Source organism: Aplysia californica, unplaced genomic scaffold, assembly GCF_000002075.1.
Source record: "Aplysia californica isolate F4 #8 unplaced genomic scaffold, AplCal3.0 scaffold00247, whole genome shotgun sequence".
Taxonomy (NCBI): Eukaryota; Metazoa; Mollusca; class Gastropoda; order Aplysiida; family Aplysiidae; genus Aplysia; species Aplysia californica.
The window spans coordinates 519,335-540,250 of NW_004797517.1; the positions used below are offsets into that span (position 1 = coordinate 519,335).

A 20,916-nucleotide genomic window follows, 5' to 3' on the forward strand; every position below is an offset into this window, starting at 1 on the left:
TGTGTGTGTAAGGTTTTTTTTGGTATTGTTTTGTTGGTTTGATTTTTGGTCAGCTTTTTTGGCTGCTGATTTTGTGCAAGGGTAAAAAAAACGACATATTATGTAAGTAAGACGAAGACCGAGAGCCATGGTAAACAAACACACAAGCCACCACCACTCGGAGAACGAGCGGCGCTTTTGTCGCAAGTTCACGTCAATGTCCATTGTTACTTTGTTAAAGAATAAGTAAACAAAACAGTGACCAGTCACCTCACACATGATTTGTGCATGAGTCGTGAGCGGGCTTATGATGGATCACGCTTCCCTCACCAGCAGCTGAAAATGTATTTTTAGGCCTACCCATTGGTCAACTTGGGTATACATTCATTAAAGTGAGGGACTAACAATAACGACAGGTGAATAAATTATGACAGCCCGTCCACAGTGCGAGGGGCCGACTCAAAATTTATGACAAAGCATCGGGGCAATGTGTGACCTCGCCTGGCTGCCTCAGGCAGGTAAATTTGACAGTGGGTTGATAAAATAAGGTGGCCGCGGGTGCCTTGGACAAGTGACCGTTTTACACAGTTAAAATAACTAGACAAAATGCAAGGGGGGAAATGGAAAGTGGTCATTTGTACAGGTGGCCGTCATGGTAGGTTCGACTGTAGTTTGTCAGACATGAACAAAAACAACAACCCTTTAAGTTTCTAAAACAAGGGTTTAAATACCCCTTAAGATAGACAACCAAAGGGTGAAAGAACCTCTTAAGTTGGCCTGAAAAGGGGAGCCCTGCATACATACATACATACAAAGGAGGAATAGGAGGGGGGGGGGGCGCACACACGGTAGAACATTTATAGCAAGGTCAAAGCATTCTTTCTCTTATCCAAAATGGAAAGCAAAATCATGATACCAAGACATGCTGAGACTGGGGATTAACACAATGCAGACACAGATACTCGTTCAAACATAGACAGAAAGAAAACTCATAATTTCAAGTGATCAGGAATGAAGAAAGATGAAAATAATGACACACAAGAATGAAGAAACAGAAATAAATTAAAACCTAAACGGAGGAACTCTCTTCTTTAACTTCCATACCCTAACAGTTAAACATGTTTACGCCTCTGTGAGCCATGCTATATTTTGTTCAATGTAATTATTTATTGTTCCTACTTGTGTTCATCCCTGTGAGCCTTGAGAAGTTTGTGGCGGGGAAGGGGGGGGGGGTGCATTAAAGTCAGTAAATCCTCATTATCTACAAACTAGCCGCCACTCAATAGTGTCCTTTCAGACAGCTGGTTGTTTCACATGCCAGCATGTTTATATAAAATACTACATCAGTGTCGTCACACGTCAGACATGGGGGCCTTTTTACCTTAATCGGCATGACCGGCGTGCCCCCATTTACATGAACAATCTGAGTCCCCACCCCGCTATCCATGAGCAGGCCAAGTAAATAAACAACATCTTGCCCCTAAATTTTCAGTGCAAGCTTGCAGATTTCCTCCTAAGACCGCCGAGACGCTTCCATGTGAGTCTCAAAAAGTATTCACCCGTCTGTTAAACTGCACATGTATTGCTCTTGAGGTTCAACGCCCCAGAGTGGACACACGCAGCCCCCATTTATTAACGTGGGGGACATCACAGCCATGAACTCTAGTACTAAATATTCTCTCTACTCTTTGGTGACAACTTTCTTTAGTCTTACCTTAGCAAAACAAATTTTAACCTCCTGCACGGAATTCTTAGACGAACTTCAGGGAATTTCATATCCATAGCTCAGATAGTACATAAATATCTTTCATCTTCCCCTTCCAAATTGAATTTTGTTGGCTACTATGTGTTAAGTTACTATACTTTATAAAGCAATAGTACCAGTCAGGTTCCACAGAACTTCTGTTAACGAAGCTGTTCTGAGCACATTTCTGCTTGCATTGATCAATCAGATCGGTGACCACATAAGACAAGAGAATAAGTAACCAGAGCTGTTAAAGTACTTTTAAAAAGGTATTTAAGTACAATCTAAAATATGTACTTAAGTGCAGTAAAAGTACTTTCCTGTAAAATGTACTTCAGTACAAGTACTTTTTTAAAAAGTACTTATGAGTACATTTTGAGTACTTTCTGCTAATATGATAAAACACTTCAGTGCTAATGCAAAACATCATATTGAATAACATATCTAGTATACAAATTAGGCCATTTATTACTAATAATGTAAACAGTATACAAAGCATTTGAATATACGCACTGAACGTAGGTGGAAATCGTCTGTGAAATGGAAAAAAAAAACAGCAAACAAACAGACGCAACTAGTCAGTAAGTGATATCATGAATAGAACTTGTTTGAGCAAGACAATATGATCAAATGTAAGTCAGTCCCAGAGGTCGGAAAGTAGGAAAAGTACCCAAATTGGAAAATGTAGAGACTAAGTTGCTCTTAAGAAAAAATAAGATGGATGAAAATGGCCAGCAAAAAAATGGAAACCTGCAATGAATTCTTCATTAACAAATCCTCAAGAAATCAAGGTAGCCTTAAGCACAAACCACAAAAAAAGTTTAATAAAAGAAATTTAGGTAGCCTAAAAAATTGTTATATACATTGAGAACTCAATTTCAGTTTCAATTGATTATAATAGTGGTAAGACAGATTTTGGTCACACTGTGTAGTCCACGGCGCCCACGGCAAACCAAAATAAGCCTACATGTAATTTCCTAGAGTCTAGTAAGTGTAGTGTAACCAAAAATTCTCTACTACAGTAGTCTCCGCCTAAGATCCCAGTGCTTGGGAGCAAGGGAAATACGGGATCACCCGGATCTTACCCGACAAAGCCAAGGAAGAATCTACAGTGACCCATGAACCTGGGTGGATTTATGACATATGGCGAGCAAAGAATGGTAAACCTTGATGACCAATCACAGTAGCATGGTAGCATGAGGCATGCATTAATATTATACCGTACACTCATTAGCATATCGTCTCGAGATCTTTATCTACGTTTATCCAGTTGCCCCTCCCCTTTACCTGTCCAAAAATTGTAGCCTTCCATCTCTGATTGAGTCCCCCCCCGCCTTTGTCGCTACGTACCATTCCATTATGCTGTGACCACACCAATTAAAATTCAGGCTGTCTCGCAAAGTCGGGAATAGAGAAAAACTGCCTTCAACTTCAATGGTCAGGGAAAAGTTCACAGTTCGATGTGATCCTGCCTGGAGCGAACTTGTAGGCCCTACCCACCCAGCGAGTGATGTGAGTTCAGGTGGCGAGCTCAGATTCGAGTGCGATGTTTGGGGAAAAGAAACGCATCGGTCAGTTCACACCTCGGTGTGATCCCGTCTGGGGATCATTGTACCGTTTCATGGAGTTTCACAATGCTTGTGATCACATTCACTAGAGTGGCTGATCTTTGACGCGACGGGCAGTTCTTTGATCTCAACTTTTAACTCTTGGTTGATCGGCTGTGCCCGCCCGGGTGTTTGTTCCGTAAATTATGATCAGAAATGCCAGCACTTACTCTTTCATTAAGCTTCAAAAGTACTCAAAATGTACTTTAAAAATACTCAAAAGTACTTCTATAAAAAGTATCGGACTACCGTACTGATTCTCAAAATGTACCGGAGTACAGTAAAAGTACCGAAAATTGTAACGTAAGTACAAGTACCGCTGTAAGTAACTGTGTTATAGAGAAAGTGGAAGGACAGAACAAAACATGCGAGTCTACGATGAAATGAAACATTTGAACTGGTGATTATTTCCTGTGACTGACAGTATGAGTAGATTTAACTGTGATCAAATTTCACACCTGATTAGTAAGATAAAAACAAGAAAAGATGAACTGTTCTTCACAAACAATTTTTACAAAGGAACACCAAAGTACAAACTGATAACATATGCTGGTCAAAACCCCGAAAGAAATCAATTCAAACATTTCACTGCATTGCAATACAAAACATCACCCAAGAAGCACTGTCACAACCCCCTCTCCAAACTGAATGTTTAGAGAACAATAAGTGCAAAAATACAAAATGTATGATGAAGTAAAAACAATAACATGAGAAGACAGACAAGTCAGTTCAAAGCTTCCAATGCAATTAGCGTCAAAATTACTGAGATTGTCAAGTGAAAAGGCTTAAATCAGGTGGTTTGTTAAAAGGATTCTGAATATACAAAAACCCATAATACGTAATAATCATGGCTGGTGCTGCATCCCCCCCCCCCCCCCTTTACCCTCAAAATAGTGGGGGGGGGGGGGGGGGAGGTTGTTTGGAATTGAAAAGGGGAAAGCAAACAGAGACCAAAAAATCCCTACTGTGTACTGTTACACGCAGCTGATAACTCACTTTGCTGGTCTTTCACAACACAAATTAAAACATTTAAAGTGGTGATATCATCTCAAGCCATACTGAAGAATAATATCAATATAAGGCAGACAAAATAATCATTTCAAAGACAATAAATTATAAACGTACTTGTATATATATATATATATATGGTTCTTCAATACTTAAGACATTTTCTATTCCCTGTTTGACAATCAGTTCTTCTAAAAAAAAACCTACCACACAATACCGTAAACATAACTGTAGTCATTTGATGTCGATTACAGTTTACACATCCGATACCGGATGTTTAGTATTCGTTCTTGCCAAGTGCTACTCCATGGGCAGATCTAAATCTCGGGTTCTGATGATCATAAACAGAATCTAATTCATTTTTTTGAAAGGATCTGGTTCCAAAAGTTGTGGAAGTCACTTTAAAAATGATCTTATGTTATTTGTAAAAGGATGCAACTGAACAGTAGGTATGAGAATTTCAAGGTGCATTCGTTAGTGGACAGAATATTGAAGTGACCTAATTACCGATAACTCACCCTTCTGCCCGGAATGCCGAAACAAGGCCCCGCGGCGTTAAAGTATGAACATGGTGCGCAAGCCCAGTCAGTGACTGAGCAATTAAATATGATAACAAATGATAAGTAATTCTTCGAAAAACTTGACGAATTTGCTTTCCCAGGCTTGCCAACTTTTGAGATACTGAATTCAGGAATTTTGATGCGCTGGAGCGCCACGGTCAAACACTTCTGTGATAGGCTACTAAAACTACTTTTAAAAAACCACCCACACCATAAAAACAGCGATTTTCGGGAAACCAGCGTTTCGGAAAAGGTTCGGGAACGATGACGGCAGTTCGGGAATTTCCCGAAAAATTCGGGAAGGTTGACAAGCCCGCTTTCCAATTATGGATGGGACCAGATTATGTCTTGTGTGCATGGACTTAAAATCGGATTTGTTAGCATAGCGTTGAACGCATCTGCTGCACTATATCATAACAGGACCAAATTAGCTGTCTATATTTTTTTAAATTTGGTAACCAAATATGTGAAGTGTCACGTTTGGAACAAAAGAGAAGGACCATTGATTGCCAATGAATTCTCTTCTTGTGTCAGTAACTGCCTGGAGCCTAGTCTACTGACAATAAATATGCCACATTCATTATATACAGTGATGGCTCTACTTATCAGACCACAACGCTATCTTGTCAAATGCAACCAGCGACATTTGTACCAGATAGGACAAAACTGTTGAACACACAATATCTTGAAAAAGAACAAATGCAAATGGAAGTGGACAGCACATACAGAGATAGAAAGGTCCCTGAAAAATGGTAGGGTCTATGTGCTCATGGATAATCTTGAATGTTTTTAAGAAAGCAAGACAATTATGGTTTGCTTTAACCCTATCTGTACGTCCTGGGGTCATTTTGTACCCCCGGGGTTGTATTCTTCGCATTATAGAGTATTACTTCTTGCGCGAAGATCTCTTTGAAACTTTCAGTATTTCTCAAAAAATCATTTTGACTGACTGCTGTGCAAAGCATACTGATTGGATTAACGAATAAATTTCCTCTTTCGAAAGTGGTGGCACAGAATTCCCCACGTCGTATGGATACGATAGTAAAACACGATGTACGGATAGGGTTAATCGATTACCCAAACGCCCATGCGTCCATTGGCGCTTGCCGAGTGGCATTGATTAACGTGACTCAAACGCCTAGAGGCCGACATACTGTCACTTAGGCGGTTGAATCATGCAGATTTTGGTAGGTCTGAATGCCTATGTTCAGCAACTTACGTAAGAAAGATTTTTTGAAAAAAAGTTAGTTACAGACTATCGTCCTACATAATATTATATCACATATCTGATTTTCAGATTCATAGGTACAAGCATAAAGAAACAAAACAAGTTTTTCGCTTGTCCTGAAAAATTTGTCTCTTGGCACTTAGGCGGTTGAATCACGCGGTTAACGATATGTTTTTATGATCTTTGTTCCAGTGGTCTGTTGGGGAACAAACATTTTTCTCTCTATGATAGGCATTATGTTGTGATATTTATGTTAATAAATATTAATAAATGTTAAATCGACATCAGAATGACTTAGATTTGTTCATAAATTGTAGTCATCTGATGTCGGTTGCAGTTTACACATCCGATACTGGATGTTTAGTATTCGTTCTTGCCAAGTGCTAGTATCTAATTGTTCATGTTGTTTGGTTCAACTGATGCAATTTGATTGTTTATTATGGATCTTGTACAATGGATCTGCCTGTGGAGGAAGTGCTGGCAGATAGGCATTATGTTGTAATATTTTTGTTAATAAATATTAATAAATGTTAAATCGACATCAGAATGACTTAGATTTGTTTATAAATTTATTTATTTTTTACACTGTTTGTTCACCAGTAAGCCATCCTGGGACTACGAAGCTCATGCAAATGCTGTCAACAAAGAAAAGTTGCTGAGAACCAAAAATGAATATCAACTCATGACACTGTTTTTAACTATGAATAACATGCACTGGTTCTTTCTTTTAGATGAGAAAGGCAACCTCTATACACAAGTATCCGGCAAATCAGCGGTGCACAAGATTAGTACCTTGAGGCAAAATACATCTAACTGTACAAACACATGGAATTCAGAAAGTTCTTTCATTAAATCAAACAGTGCAACATTTGGACCAACCTCAAGGGACTAGAAAGGGAAATCTATGATAAAGAAACCCATTCCATTTCAAAAGACTAAAGAAACCCATTCCATTAAAAAAAACTAAAGAAACCCATTCCATTTCAAAAGTCAAAATATATATGAAATAATGGGGGGGGGGGAGAAAGGTAGCTCATAGCTACTGACTCCACCATGTACAATGTAAAGAGCAGCTACAATAAGGCACTAATCTTAGCATAGTCCTACTGCCTGTAACAAGAGAAACAAGTTACAACTATGAAAATGAACTTTCTAATAAGATGTAATGGGCAATGAGGTAGCCTACTGCATTATGGTGATGCTAAAAGAGAAGATTTTTGCCCCAAAACTTATCTATGTAACACCCCTTTTTTAAATTCTAAACCAAAGATTTCTCTGTACTGTCCTTAACGTCCTTAAAAGACAATATAAAAACCAAATACCAGTACCATTTCCTTCTGAGTTTTTTTTTTCTTGCTACTGTCTCCCCTATCTAAAGCCCTTAGCCTTTGTTGAATGTATTGTTTTCATCAGAGTATATACAAAACAGAGAATAGATCTAATCTATGGCATAAAAGAAAATAATGCCATGAATGATTTTTAAAAAATGATTTTCATCTTTGGAATGTCGATATTCAGCCAAATAGAGAAAAAAACACCCATTGTCAGCACTTGCAGTTGTACCATTCCTGCCTTATTGAAAAGGGTTTCAAAGTGCTCAGTTTTAATGACTGCAATGCCCCCACCCCCCCCCCCCCCCACCACTCTTCTCACTCCGCCAGAAGAACTTCAGCCTTAAGTTCAGAAACATGCTAATACTTCTGCCCTACAACTAGCTTTCCCTTGACCTGATCCTTACTCTGAGAAGACTTTTAAACACAACAAAAGATTATTGAAAGTAGATAAAAGCTGCCAAGTGAAAAGCACAATGAGTATTCACAACTTGGATAAGAAAGCAGTGTTAAAAATCCAAGCCAAACAACGTGGTGAAAAAAACATAGGGTGCAGCAATGAACAGAATACCATCTACAGAGTCAGTTACAAATGAAAGTTGAAAAATTCACTTGACAAAAAGGGAAAGGTGAAAAAACACACACGAAAACTTTCAAAAACAAGTTTGACAAAAGAGCAATGGTTTATACGATATCACATATCCTGATGGTATACTCACACTGGAGGAGCAGGGGGGCCCGCTCGTCCCCTGGGTTGAATAACAATGGCATACACCATGCAGATATCGCAACGAGTGGGATCGACACAACACACAAAAAGAAGCCTAAATTTCTTTGGCTCTAGCAAATCATACAAGGACACTATCGCGGGTTTCTGTGTTGCACATGATACATGTTTTCAGAATAGAATTTGCAGTTCGTGATAAAACATTAAATGTGGGTGTTCCCCAAGGACCTAGAGGGATTTTTAGATGACTTGGCATAATGTGTCTTCCTCCCCTCCCCCCCCCAACCCAATTCATTCATGCTGGACAGGTGCACTGGAAAAAAAATTAACAGCCTGTACACTAAAGTCTTATTAAAAAGGTGTTGAAGAACATGAAAATTTGGGAAAGATTAAAGCACTAAATTTCCTTTCCATCCGTGGTTGTTGTTTCGAGTGATTAAAATTGTTTCAATGTCACAACAAAGACCAACACTACTTTCTTTACTATTTCATAAAGGTCAAAGGCTTAGTTACAATTTTAATGTAATGTTTGTCTCAAAAAAGTAATTGATAAAGTGAAAGACTGAACATTCCAGAAAAAAACCAAAAGAAAATAAAAATTCACATCCACATAAAGACAAAGCTCTTGGATCAAAAAACATAAATAACACACACTGCATTGCTAATTGAAAAAAAAATTCTACACGATAAATTGTAATACAGAATATATTTTTTTAAAAGCAACCTCAAACTGCAATTACTATTCCCTTAACTTATTTCTAAGTAATTCTCTGACCATTTGCGTTTGTGCCTGGTGAAAGGTAACGTCTGAGGCAATTTGAAGAAGTGCATTTTATTGCCTTTTCTGGTACAAAAACCATTTCTGAACAACTTGCTCTACAAATTTAAGATTGCTTCAGTACTTTATGAGACCTGGTTAATTTTGTCAGGTAGGGTGCAGATACAAAGTTTTGAGAAAAATGGGCCGCATCATTCGTCCCCACATCCCTTGACACACAGTAACAACTCAAACTTTAAAAAAGCAATTTAAGACAACTGAAGAGTTTCAAAGTGTCATTAAAAACGTTTTGAAAGCAAATTCACTGTCAAGTAGAACTAGGACTTTCGCAAAATTACTTCGCTTTCCTCACGAAGTGTGGAAGGGTACATGTACGCTCACAGCCTCTGTCAATGCACACACGAAAACACATTAGACGACCTAAATACTGATAGGCGAAGTGAAGGGGTAATTTTTATGAACAAGTTATAAAAATCGTTGTAAATGAAAATAATAGAAATTTCCAAGAATGGCTTTGCTTTGCTCATGAAGTGGAATAGGGTATAACTGTGCAAAACCAGCTATCCTTTACTGCTTTGTTACACTCGTGCGCACTTCCCAGGTCGAGTAAGGTAACAGGCTGACCTAAATTTTGGTATGTAATGTGATGGCTTTGTATTTATAAACCTGCCGCCCATGTAGGATCTGACAGTAAATGTTCCTACGCAAATTGTCTTGCAATTATTTTAGATGAATTGTGACAAAAAACATCTTCAAAATACATTATTTTGAGTCAAGTAAAAACAAAGCCATGTAAATATCAGTAGAATGGCTAAAAATCATTGTTAAATGGAACTAAATTTTGGAGAAAAAAAGTCTTTTTGACCTTTACTGTCCTGTACCTCAGTTCAAACAAATGCGTCTTACGGAACCTTCCACCAGGTACGAATACATTTTGGTACAAGCTAGTAGCAGCAACAAAATAGGATAACTATTAATTAACCAAGACGTGTCATGAAGCCAAACTTTCCAAGCGGCATATCCATGATCAGTCACCAGAAAGGAACGCCAAATCTTCCATTGAAAAAATTATTTTTAAGTTCACACCAGTCACTTGTATGAACATAAAAATCTTTTAAAACTGATATTGTAAACTGTAGATTTTGTTTGTTCTTGTTCCAGGACCCATTTCTTCTTACTCCTGATTCATACAGTCCAAAATTCATGCTTAAAATTCAACACCACAAAGTCCTGGTTGCCAAACAAAAATTCAGAGAAACGAAAATACCAACCTTGATCTAGATCTTCGTCTTTTAACAGGCGTCCGGGATCGACGAGGAGACCTATGCCTTGATCTTGACCTCCTCCGTGACCTGGACCTTGACTTACGACGACGGCCTCCCCTTGATCGCGAGCGAGACCGCCGAGATCGAGAAGCAGAGCGGCTGCGAGCCTTTGACTTGGATCTCGACCTTTTTCTTGGTGGGGATTGTGCATCCTCTTTTTCTTATTTGAAAAAAAAAGGGGGGGGGGGGGGGGAGTTTAGATCAAATTCTCTGAACAACATTGCCTCTGAGCTATCCTGAAACAAAGAAAATGTCCCAGTAAGGGTCTCGGTTTTCAACAGCACATGTCCTTTAATCTTATCAAAAAGAATGTCTCATTTATAGAAGGAAAGAATGAGAATTCAGCCTTTTCGTGCCAGGGATTACGAGTCTAGCACAATGACTTAACCATGATCACCCATACGAAAACTGCCTGAGCTTTACCTTATTTCGTACGCCCAAATACAGACCACATGACACCAACTGACCCCCCCCCCCCCCCCCCCAATTCCCAGTTTTCCATTATTTGAATAAAATTAAAAACTCTTTGCGGCAAGCATAAACAATTTCTGCTCACTGCAAATAGCATTTTTCTAAGCGAAAAATTCTAAGCCCTGATATCCAAAAGGAAAAAAAACCCATGAGAGCAAACACTGATTGATGAGAATGCAAATTTACACTCAGCTGTTACTCAAAAACATATAACCTCAACAAGCAGCTCAATTGTTCTAGGCCCAAAAAGAAAAATCTTTCAGGTGAGAGAAAAAACACTGCTTCATTCTTTTAACAGTTGTACCTACTTTACTGGGAAGACTATGTAAAAGAGTGGAATGGCTGTTACTGAATTATCTTACAACAGGAGGAGAGATGATACTCTGATAGGCAGCAGCGGTGTCCCAACGGTCAGCCAGACTATGGGATGGGTGAAGGCAATATACAATATGTATTTTTCTTCCTTTTTTTTAACATTTAGAATTCGGATCTTGACAAAATATTTCTCAAGTACATACCAGATTTAATTTTTCTAATCTGCAATAAATATTTCTTTTTTTAAAATATATATTTTAGGGCTTACTGCAACTGAATAGGTGGCCCACACAATAAGATATAGGTAAAAGAAAATTTGAACCCCAATTCTCAAAATAAGTTAACCCTATCCGTATGCCCTGGGGTCATTTTGTACTCCCGGGTTGTATTCCTCACATTTTAGAATACCTCTAGTACGAAGAACTCTTTGAAACTTTCAGTATTTAAAAAAAAATCATTTTGACATACTGCAATGCAAAGTGTATGGATCGGATTAATAAGTAAATTTCCTCTTTGTAAAGTGGTGGCACAGAGTTCCCCACGTCGTATGGATACAATAGTAAAACACGATGCATGGATACGGTGAAAGGTGCCTTTCACACGTGATATAATGGCAATCCACCTGTGGCTGCACTGATTGTTTGCTTGTTTGAGTAAAGAGAAGCACATCGACACAATAATGGCCATTCAGTGCTAGGGAAAAGTAAGACAGACAGAAACAACAGAAGGAAAATAAAAAAGTAGGACCTACCAGTGGTGCCCTCTAACTACCCGCAGTGGCTGCACTGAGAGTGGAGACTTCGGATGTACATAGAAAGTCAATTAACTTCCAAATGGTGGGCTAAAGTTTGACTTTTACCATTATGTGATTATGTGGACTTCATAATATTTCAGCTGCACAAATTAGCCAATGGAGCTAAATCATCAAATCCGATTAAGGGGTTATGTACACGATACGAGGAATTTTCTAGGGGTCTAATTATAGACTAATTAGAAGAATCATGACGGAATTTGTCGAGTTTTATGAAAAAGTTGGTCTCTGTGGCGGCCATCTTGGATTTTTGGCCATGTTGTGGGGGAAATCGTTTCCTACAGAAAATATTAAAATTCAAACCTCAAACTTTGCACACATATTAACAAACAAATTATCTGTGATCATAGGCTTTGATTTTTTTTATCATTAAAAACAACAAAAATATTGACATATCACTGGATCAGCACTGAAAAAAACGAGTATGACGTGAAAAAAATCAGAATTATTTTAAAAAGTAATCACTATTTCACAAAATCCCCGCCTATGATCACAGAACTTTCTATACAGCCCCTGTGTGCCAAATTTCAAACATGTAGCTCTGATAGTTTAAGAAAAACGATTTCCCCCGCGTGGTCACCATAGTGAAAAAGTACTTTTTGAGAAAAACAAAAAAAAAAGATTTGAAAACGTCAAAGTTTAAAAATCCATTGCCTTGAACGCGTTAAATTAGATATTTTTTTTTATCGTTGGCACATTTTTCTGATGGAACTTATCAGGCTATTGATGGTTTATTTTCTTCTGAAGTTAACATTCCAAAACAAGTTCTCATGGCTACCTTCATTAATCTTTAGTCCCTACCCTTGACCAGTTACGTACAAATCAAAGGAATCATTTAGTGACATTCCGAGATAACTTCATCACACAGTGCGTGCGTGCGTACATGTGTATGTACATTAATTGGTTATGTCTGTGTATGTATGTATGTGCGTGTGTGTGTGTGTATGAGAGAGAGAGAGAGAGAGAGAGAGAGAGAGAGAGAGTCTCTCTCTCTCTCCCTCTTCCTCTCTCTCCCTCGCTCTCTTCCTCCGTCTCTCTCTCCCTCACTCTCTTCCTCCGCCTCTCTCCCCCTCCGTCTCTCTCTCTCTCTCTCTTTTTTTTTCTCCCCCCCTCTCTTTTTCCCCACGAATTGAGATCTTGAAAACAATGTGGGGGTCTTTGAAAAAAATTTCCAGGAATTGGTGGGGATCCTGCAGTTAGTGTTCCACAAGCGAATTGCCACTCCCAGTCTCAGATTTGGTGACCTGGATCAAGCTCTTGTCTGGAGTCCCCCCCCCCCCCCCCCAAACCCATCGGTGTATGTAATAAGTAGTCAACCAATGCCACCCCTCCTGTGCATTCAACTATGATTAATGGTTCAAGAACTTTTTTCTTGGCTGTCTGAACGATCAATTGGTCACAACTAATTTCATACCTCTCGCCACCCAGGAAGCGCCACTCCAACACTTTCACAGGCACTGATGAGATTTCACACCAACACCACCATTGCACCGTTCAGGGCTCACATGGATGGGTGACATCTACCCCCAAACCACACCCCTACTCCACTTCCTCGCCTAGCGACATGGCATAAAGGTTACATCTAAAGGAACCACACTTGATAGTTTTGTTTCAAATCAGGGCTTAATGGGCAAAGCATTTTCCGTCATAGGTAAAAACCCTCCGAAGGGAAGGAATTTCTATTTTTGTTTGAGAGTTAGACAGGATTCTGTTTTATACAGGTAATTAGAGGAATTTATCAAGGGGGGAGGGGAGATTCCGTTATGACATGTTTCTGTCTTACACAGGTTTCCATTACGGAAAGTTCAACTGTATTAGATTAAACGCCCAGGAGGGGGTTAATCATATGAACTAGACTTACTTGGTTCAGCAGCAGCAGCTGAAATCAACTTCTGGGCTTCTTTGACTTTTTTCATGGCCTCATCAATCTCACGCTGAGAGGCTTCGCTGGCTTTACCTTGAGGTTTAATGATACTTGCTTTAGAATGTTGCACACTGAAAGGCAAAAGTTTGTGTAAGTCAATTTTAAAACACTTCCAAACACAATATCAGAAGGTTAACTTAAAAAAAGAATGCAAAGACATAAAGTAAATGTACTTGGCAACTTAAGAAGAAAAAGCTAATATGACCCTCTATAAGCCTGACTGAATGCTTCTTTCCTAGGAAAGAAAAATGGACCATTGATAGGTTAAAAAAGGAATAAACAGGACTACAGTTACATTTAACCCTCATCCTGCGGGAGCCGGGTTTATATTCCGCGATAAGTGTATTTCGGCACCTCGCATCCCTCCCGGTCCCGTGTCAGTCCTACCCTGGCTCAGCACACACGCACCGAGCATCATCCACGTGATGACCGGGTCCCGTATTCCCGCAGCTAAAGTGTGTGTGCGTCAGTCTGCTTGAATTTTGTGCATTTGGGGCCTACTTCTAGAATCGCCTACATTGGTTTGTAACCGAGGCATACGTCTCATTCAAAACACAGTAAGTTGGTATCTCTAGGTCTTCGTCCAATGAAATTAGAACATATTGACCTACTTAGACATGACGTGACCTCAGTGCTTATTTGTCGTATCTCCATTTTTTCTAACAGTGAAAATGTAACTTCTTCTTAAGCTCACTCTTTGTTATGAACTGTTTTCACTGTTAATAAAAATTTAGAGATACGACAAGAAAGCACTGGGTCGCGATGAGGCGCTCGAAAGGATAGCCAAGAAACAAAACTTCCATTTTTCTACACAAAATCTTTCAAATGAGCTTGATTTTATATAAAATGATATTATCTGATAAAAATAAGCTTATTCGATAGTTTTGGATACCATTGTGCAGGTAAAAAGAACAATTTGAGAGCAAAACATTCGGAAATTGACCTTTATAATTACCTTTCGAACCCCAGATCATTCGTAACAACAAGAGAGTCTAAAATGGTTATTCGAATGGGCGTAACTACTCATAATGTCTCATCAGCTTATGAGGGGGTTGTTTTTGTGTTCGTAATACTTCATAAATAGAAAGCTATAAAAGATAGAGCGTTATTTTCATCATCGATTAACACACCCCCACATTATTCACAGCGAAAACAAACAGGTTTCCAGTGCTGCTCGCTGTATACTACCAGTACACTCTGAGTGACCTGGCCGGCTGATCCCAGCAGCCCGTCGGGAACAACCGATATAAGAAGTTACTGATAAGACTCGAATCTTGGCACAGACGCAGGACAAGAGTTAAAAAAGCAAATACTGCAGAGAGAATTGAACAATAAAATTCGTTGTGATCAAGACACTAAAATGGTTCAATCAACAATTTCAAAATCCCCTTTTGAACTTAACGATCTAAAGGATAAATAAGAGAAAAGAGAAGAGGAACCTTGCTAAAATCACTGAAAAAAATTATATGTCAACCCAAGAACATGGTAATAATGAAACAACAAATCAATGGAAAGATATAAGAATATAAATAAAATTTACGCAGGTCAGATGTAAAGAAAATTTTCAACCATGCAATCACTTCAAGTATATATAATTTTCACCAAAAACATACATACATAGATACTACCTACATACCTCATCGTTCGTCCTTTGAAAACAACATTGTTGTAAGTGAGAGCTTGAGCAACAGATCTTTGATCGGTAAACTCTATGTAAGCAGCACGAGCACCAGCATGCTCATCCCCAGCCAGTCGCACATATTTGATCTCTCCAACTTGCGAAAAAAAATTTAACAGCATTTCTCCAGTCACCTAAGAAAAAAAGTGAGGAACACACAAATAAGACGTAGTCCATTTTTCGCTAGCTTAGGGACGGAAGTAAAAATTATTGGCTACCTGCATGCCTTTAACATGACAAAGAACTTAGAGCTTATAATATGTATTGCATTTGATAGCTACTGCAGTCAAAACTATTTGCATGCCAATATAACAGAGAAAAAAAATTATGCTAACTCTAGAATATGGTATTAATGTAACAACAAATCAATGGAATGACAGTCTTGCAGTCACTAAATTTTTTTCAACATGTCTATTTCACGGCGTCACTTTTCGCCCGATTCTGTTACCTTTAGTTAGCGTGACTCTGCAGCCCGCAGAGCTCCCCGGCTCGGGGTCATGAGCCCTGAATCAACTTTGCCGGTGTCAGTTAGGAAGTTCACATTTTTGACTATGTTTAAAACGATATAGCTTCTTCCCCATCCCACACAGCAAACCATTACGCGGATGTACTAAAAGCTCAATGTCTTGAGATTTATTCTGCGATAGAATGGTTAATTTCTGTGCCTTAGTTTTTTTCTAGACAAGTGTTTGTAGAGTACCCAATTTGTCCTATTTTAGTTATTTTAGTTATGAATAAATGACTTAATTTTAAAAAGGCACGACAGATCTCTCAAAAATCAGTGTTAAACTGACTACGAATATCATGTCTTTTACCATGAGAAATCGTAAACATGTCAAGCACAACTAGTCTGTATGCTTCCCGGGAAGCTGAGAATGTTTCGGAGTGTACTATGGTCTGCTGGGGTAATAATATAGTGTAAAGCGCATAGAGCCTGCTGTTGAGCGGGGATATGCGCTATACAAATGCTATCTATTATTATTATTAGTCCAAGTGCCTAGCTGATCGCACAACTCGTCGCCTGAAACATACGTGTTTGCCTTTCAGGCGACGAGTCAGGCGCGATCGGCTTGTGCCACGATAGCCGCTTTGCGCCCTCAATCTGGCTAGCAAACCGACCCGACCCGATCTCCCAATGGGTGCCCAAACACTCGGACGAGCGACAGTCGTTCTTCTAGGCTAACGACAACAGCCAACCGACCAAATGTACCATTAATAAATCTCTTATCCCTCATATGTGTTCAAACCAAAGTGATGACAACAGCCAAGTGATAGTTTAGTCAGCACAGTTAGTTGTGTAAGGGTTATAACGACTGTCGCTCGTCCGAAAGTTTGCTGCGAATGCGCTCAGTTACTAGACCTCGGACGAGGCATGTTTTGAAAGTAGTAGCAGATCTACGAATACAATTGATTATTTGTATGTCGCAATTGTAACAGTTATCATGCTATTATCACAGAATCCTGAGTGTGGGAAAAGATCCAACACAACTTGAGGCGAGTCAAATACTAAATCCGGCACCAATATTTCGGATTATAATGCTCTGAGTTCCTACTGACAAAAAGTTCAATGGGTGCTTCCCGTGATAGAGAAGAAGGCAGAGTAAGTTCATAGAAAAATTCGGCGCAACAGCAGACTGGAACAAAATATCGTCTAAATCAGGAAAGTCAGGATGCTTGAGATTTGGGGGAAAAAATCTGGATATCCTGACTAAATCGGGATGAGTGGCAGGTCTGAGTTAACAAGGCCTCAGTACTGCCCTAAACTGACAAAACGCCTGTTTTTTTTAATTTGGGCGTCAATATTTTTTTATTTGCTAAATCAACATCCTGATTAGTTAACCAACTCGTATGAAAAATCAAAGTGAAACTGTGACCATGTTTTTAAATCAATTAGAATTCAAATTTCGGAACAACACCTTTTTAAAATGGTTATACAGTAGTCTCCGCCTAAGAACCCGGTGCTCGGGAGCAAGGAAATGCGGGATCTTAGGCAAACCGGGATCTTAACCGACGAACCCAGGGAAGAATCTATGGAGACCCATGTTAAGGCTCACAATCGGAAAAAACGGTCTACCTCCACCCTACAATGAACTGACGTGACCCCTTGGTGGGTTTATGACTTATGGCGGGCAAACAGTGGTTAACCTTGATGACCTATCACAGTGCATAGTGGCATGAGGCGTGCCATTTTCACTTATTATCCTATCATGAGTCTAAAGATCTACGCTTATCTAGTTGCCCCTCCTCTTTACCTGTCAAAAATGTATAGCTTTCCATCTCTGACCGAGTTCCCCCCCCCCCTCCAAACCGCCTTTGTCGTTACACACCATTACGTTGTGAACGCACCAATTAAAATTCAGTCTGTCTCGCAAATTCGGGAGTAGAGACAACTGCTGCAATGGTCAAGGATGCGTTCACGGTTCGATGTGATCCCGCCTGGAGAGAACGTGTAGGCCCTACCTACCCAGCGAGTGATGTAAGTTTAGGGGGCGAGCTCAGGTGTGAGTGTGATATGTGAGGAAAACAAACGTGTCGGTCTGTTCACACCCCGGTGTGATCCCGTCTGGGGCAAACATTGTATCGCTTCATCGAGTTTTACAACGTGTATGTGATCACATTCACATTAGTGGCTGATCTTTGATGCGACGGACAGTTTATTGATCTCAACTTTTCACTCTTGGTTGATCGGCTGTCCCGCCCGGGTTTTTGTTTAGCAAATTATGATCTGAAATGCGGGATCTTAGCTGAATGTAGACCATCAGAGCGGGATCTTAGGGGTGACTTTTGTATAGTAAAAATTCTGTTTTCCTAAAACAACGGGATCTTAAGCGAACTGGGATCGTAAGCGGTGGGATCTAAGGCGGAGACTACTGTACAATCAAAAGGCCTTTTTATCTCAAGACTGCTGTGAATAAGAAAAAGGTGTTTTGTCAGCGTACCCTAACAAACAGCTTAACTGTTTATCTTCTCTCTTATCATGTATTTTACTAAGTCTAATTCAGGATAGAGATCCCTTGAAATTCCTATTTTTCTGTCAATTTACAAAATTTCAGTACTTTACTGATTAGAGAAAACCAGCCATTTCTGTACACAAAAAAAAGGAAGAAAAAAAGCAGAGACAAAATTTAGAAACCTTTCATTCATGTCATAAATTTCCTTTGAAAACATGACAATAGTCAATCATTTGGTCAATTTCTGCAAGCAACAGGCTTTTTACTCAGAACAATACAGTCAAACCTGTGTAAGACGGCCACCCATTGTCAAGGAGAAAAGTGGCCGTATAAAACAGGTGGCCATCTTATGCAGGACTGATCAAGATAAAGAAAACAAACCATTCCCATTTGAGGCCCCAAGCGAAAGTAGCCCCACTATGATGTCTTTGTTGGTGTTGTTGTTGGTTTATATTTCGTTTGTAATTTTATTTTGTCACTGATTTTGTACAAGGGTGACAATACAACGAAATGTATCAGACAAGGAAGACCGAGTGCCATGTTAAAACATGGCACATGGATCGCCACCACTTGGAGAACGAGCGACACTTCTGTAACAAGTTCATGTTGACGCCCTTTGTTACTTCGTTACTGACTGGGTAAACAGTGACCACTCATCTCACTTACGATTTGTGTATGAATTCTGGGCGGAGCTTATGGGTTATGAGGGATTACACACTTACTTCACCAGCAGCTGATAATTGGTAGCTATTGTCAACAGTGGGAGGGGCCTACGTAACATGATCGGTTGAAGGAACCACCTAACAACAACGACAGGTGATTGAATTATGACGGCTAGGGGCCAAAGCACAAATTTATGACAAAACATAATGGAGTCACTAAGGTGACCGTTTTAGACAGGTATTATTGCTTAGTATGATAGGGGTTGTGTGTTAAATTATGGTGGCCGCGGCCGCGTTGGACAGGTGCCCGTTTTACACAGTTAAATTATATAGAAAAAACGCAAGGGGGGAAATGGAAAGTGACCGTTTGTACAGGTGGCCGTCTTATAGAGGTGGCCGTCAGGGCAGGTTCGACTGTATTTTTGTACCGATTTTTTTTTGCCAACCACTTTTTAATTCTCATCCTATTTGCATAAAACTTTCAGGAAACTTTCACTTCAGAAAAGTAAAGTTGCAGAGAGAAGAAAATTAGACATTTTAAAAAATAATTTAATTTACAATAGATTATGTAATCTACAGTACATCAAATCTCACAAGCCTCCTACCTAAAATTTTGTAATAAGAAAAGGTACACTCTCACCAAATTAGAGAACATTTGGTCAAGAAATTAAAAAACCTTGTGGAATTATTTATGTTTATTTTAAAGGTAGCTTCTGTTTCCATAGCAACTGTAGCAAGAAAACATAACTTCAAAAGGCTTATATAAAGATCCCACCATTTCTAAATAACTTGGGAGGCATCATGGTGAAATCAGGCAATCATCTAAATTATGAAATCAAAGACACTGGCATTTTTCCACTGGTTTGGCAACTTACCCATTTTTGTTTTTTAGGCTCCACACCTTTTCTCCCCATTTAATAATACATTTCACTGTGGATTTCACTGAAAAGCTTTAAATAAAAGCACAAAATATGTAAAATTTCCAGTTATCAAGGACTCTCAAACTATGGAAGACACCAAACTCTGGCGGCCATTTTCTCACTAATTTTATCTCCTTCAATCGGTAATAAGTTAATTTCTCGACATCTATTTTTAAGATAGATGGGTACTTTTTTCATTGAACACAAGAAAATGAACAAGCTTTAAGATGATATTAATTACTCTACATGCCCAAAAATTGAAGAGAGCCTGATTCAACCTGGTTGTGACACATTTTTGTAATTAGATTCTATCTCAAGTTTTTGTTTTTAAAAATGGATCTCAAAGGTCACCCCTATCCTTAAAGACAGTCTGAAACACACAAGTACTCTCTACAACAAGAAACTGAAATCGTACTCAGATATAAAAAAGCCAATACCTTTGGTTCCAGATCAGAGACATAAACTGTGCGCCTTATCTCCTCAATCACATTTGCATCTGTAGAGGCTGGCAAAGGAGGATACTGCGGAAGTCCAAGCGAAGTCAGCCTAGGATCATTTGTTGTGATCACTTGATTTGAGCCAGTTCCAGTAACCTGTGTAACAGGAATAATATCAGTCCCCACAAAGTGAATACTACGTAATGGTCAAAATGTAACTGACTGAACAGACTGATCTTTGGTCAATTAAGTTCTTAACCCTTTGAACCCTGACCTCCCGAGACTACCATCCCCTTCTGCCTGAGCGATTCTCATTTTCATATCATTTTCAGAATCACATTCCATATCCTACTCAGGGTAGTCCTCATCACTACAAGTGTCATTCAGAAAAATCTTCAAAATAACAATGTCCTGTGTAGAAAACATATGTAGAAAACACTGTTTTCTGGGCACGTTTTGT

At 39.2% G+C, this 20,916-nt stretch overlaps 1 protein-coding gene across 9 annotated transcripts in view; it reads right to left on the reverse strand.

Annotated features, from left to right (window-relative positions):
* The window catches only part of LOC101848208 (probable splicing factor, arginine/serine-rich 7), a 64,798-nt gene that overhangs the window by 30,794 nt on the left and 13,088 nt on the right, over nucleotides 1-20,916 (reverse strand). For 8 of the 9 annotated variants that reach the window (XM_005100440.3, XM_005100439.3, XM_013083660.2 and 5 more), the window contains exons 4-8: nucleotides 20,457-20,612; nucleotides 15,445-15,620; nucleotides 13,746-13,879; nucleotides 10,234-10,447; nucleotides 8,177-8,206 (exon numbers count right to left, since the gene is read on the reverse strand). In XM_005100440.3, coding sequence (XP_005100497.1) covers nucleotides 8,177-8,206; nucleotides 10,234-10,447; nucleotides 13,746-13,879; nucleotides 15,445-15,620; nucleotides 20,457-20,612 — 710 coding nt within the window. The remainder of the gene's footprint in view (nucleotides 1-8,176; nucleotides 8,207-10,233; nucleotides 10,448-13,745; nucleotides 13,880-15,444; nucleotides 15,621-20,456; nucleotides 20,613-20,916) is intronic. The other variant, XM_005100437.3, reaches the window with a different exon arrangement.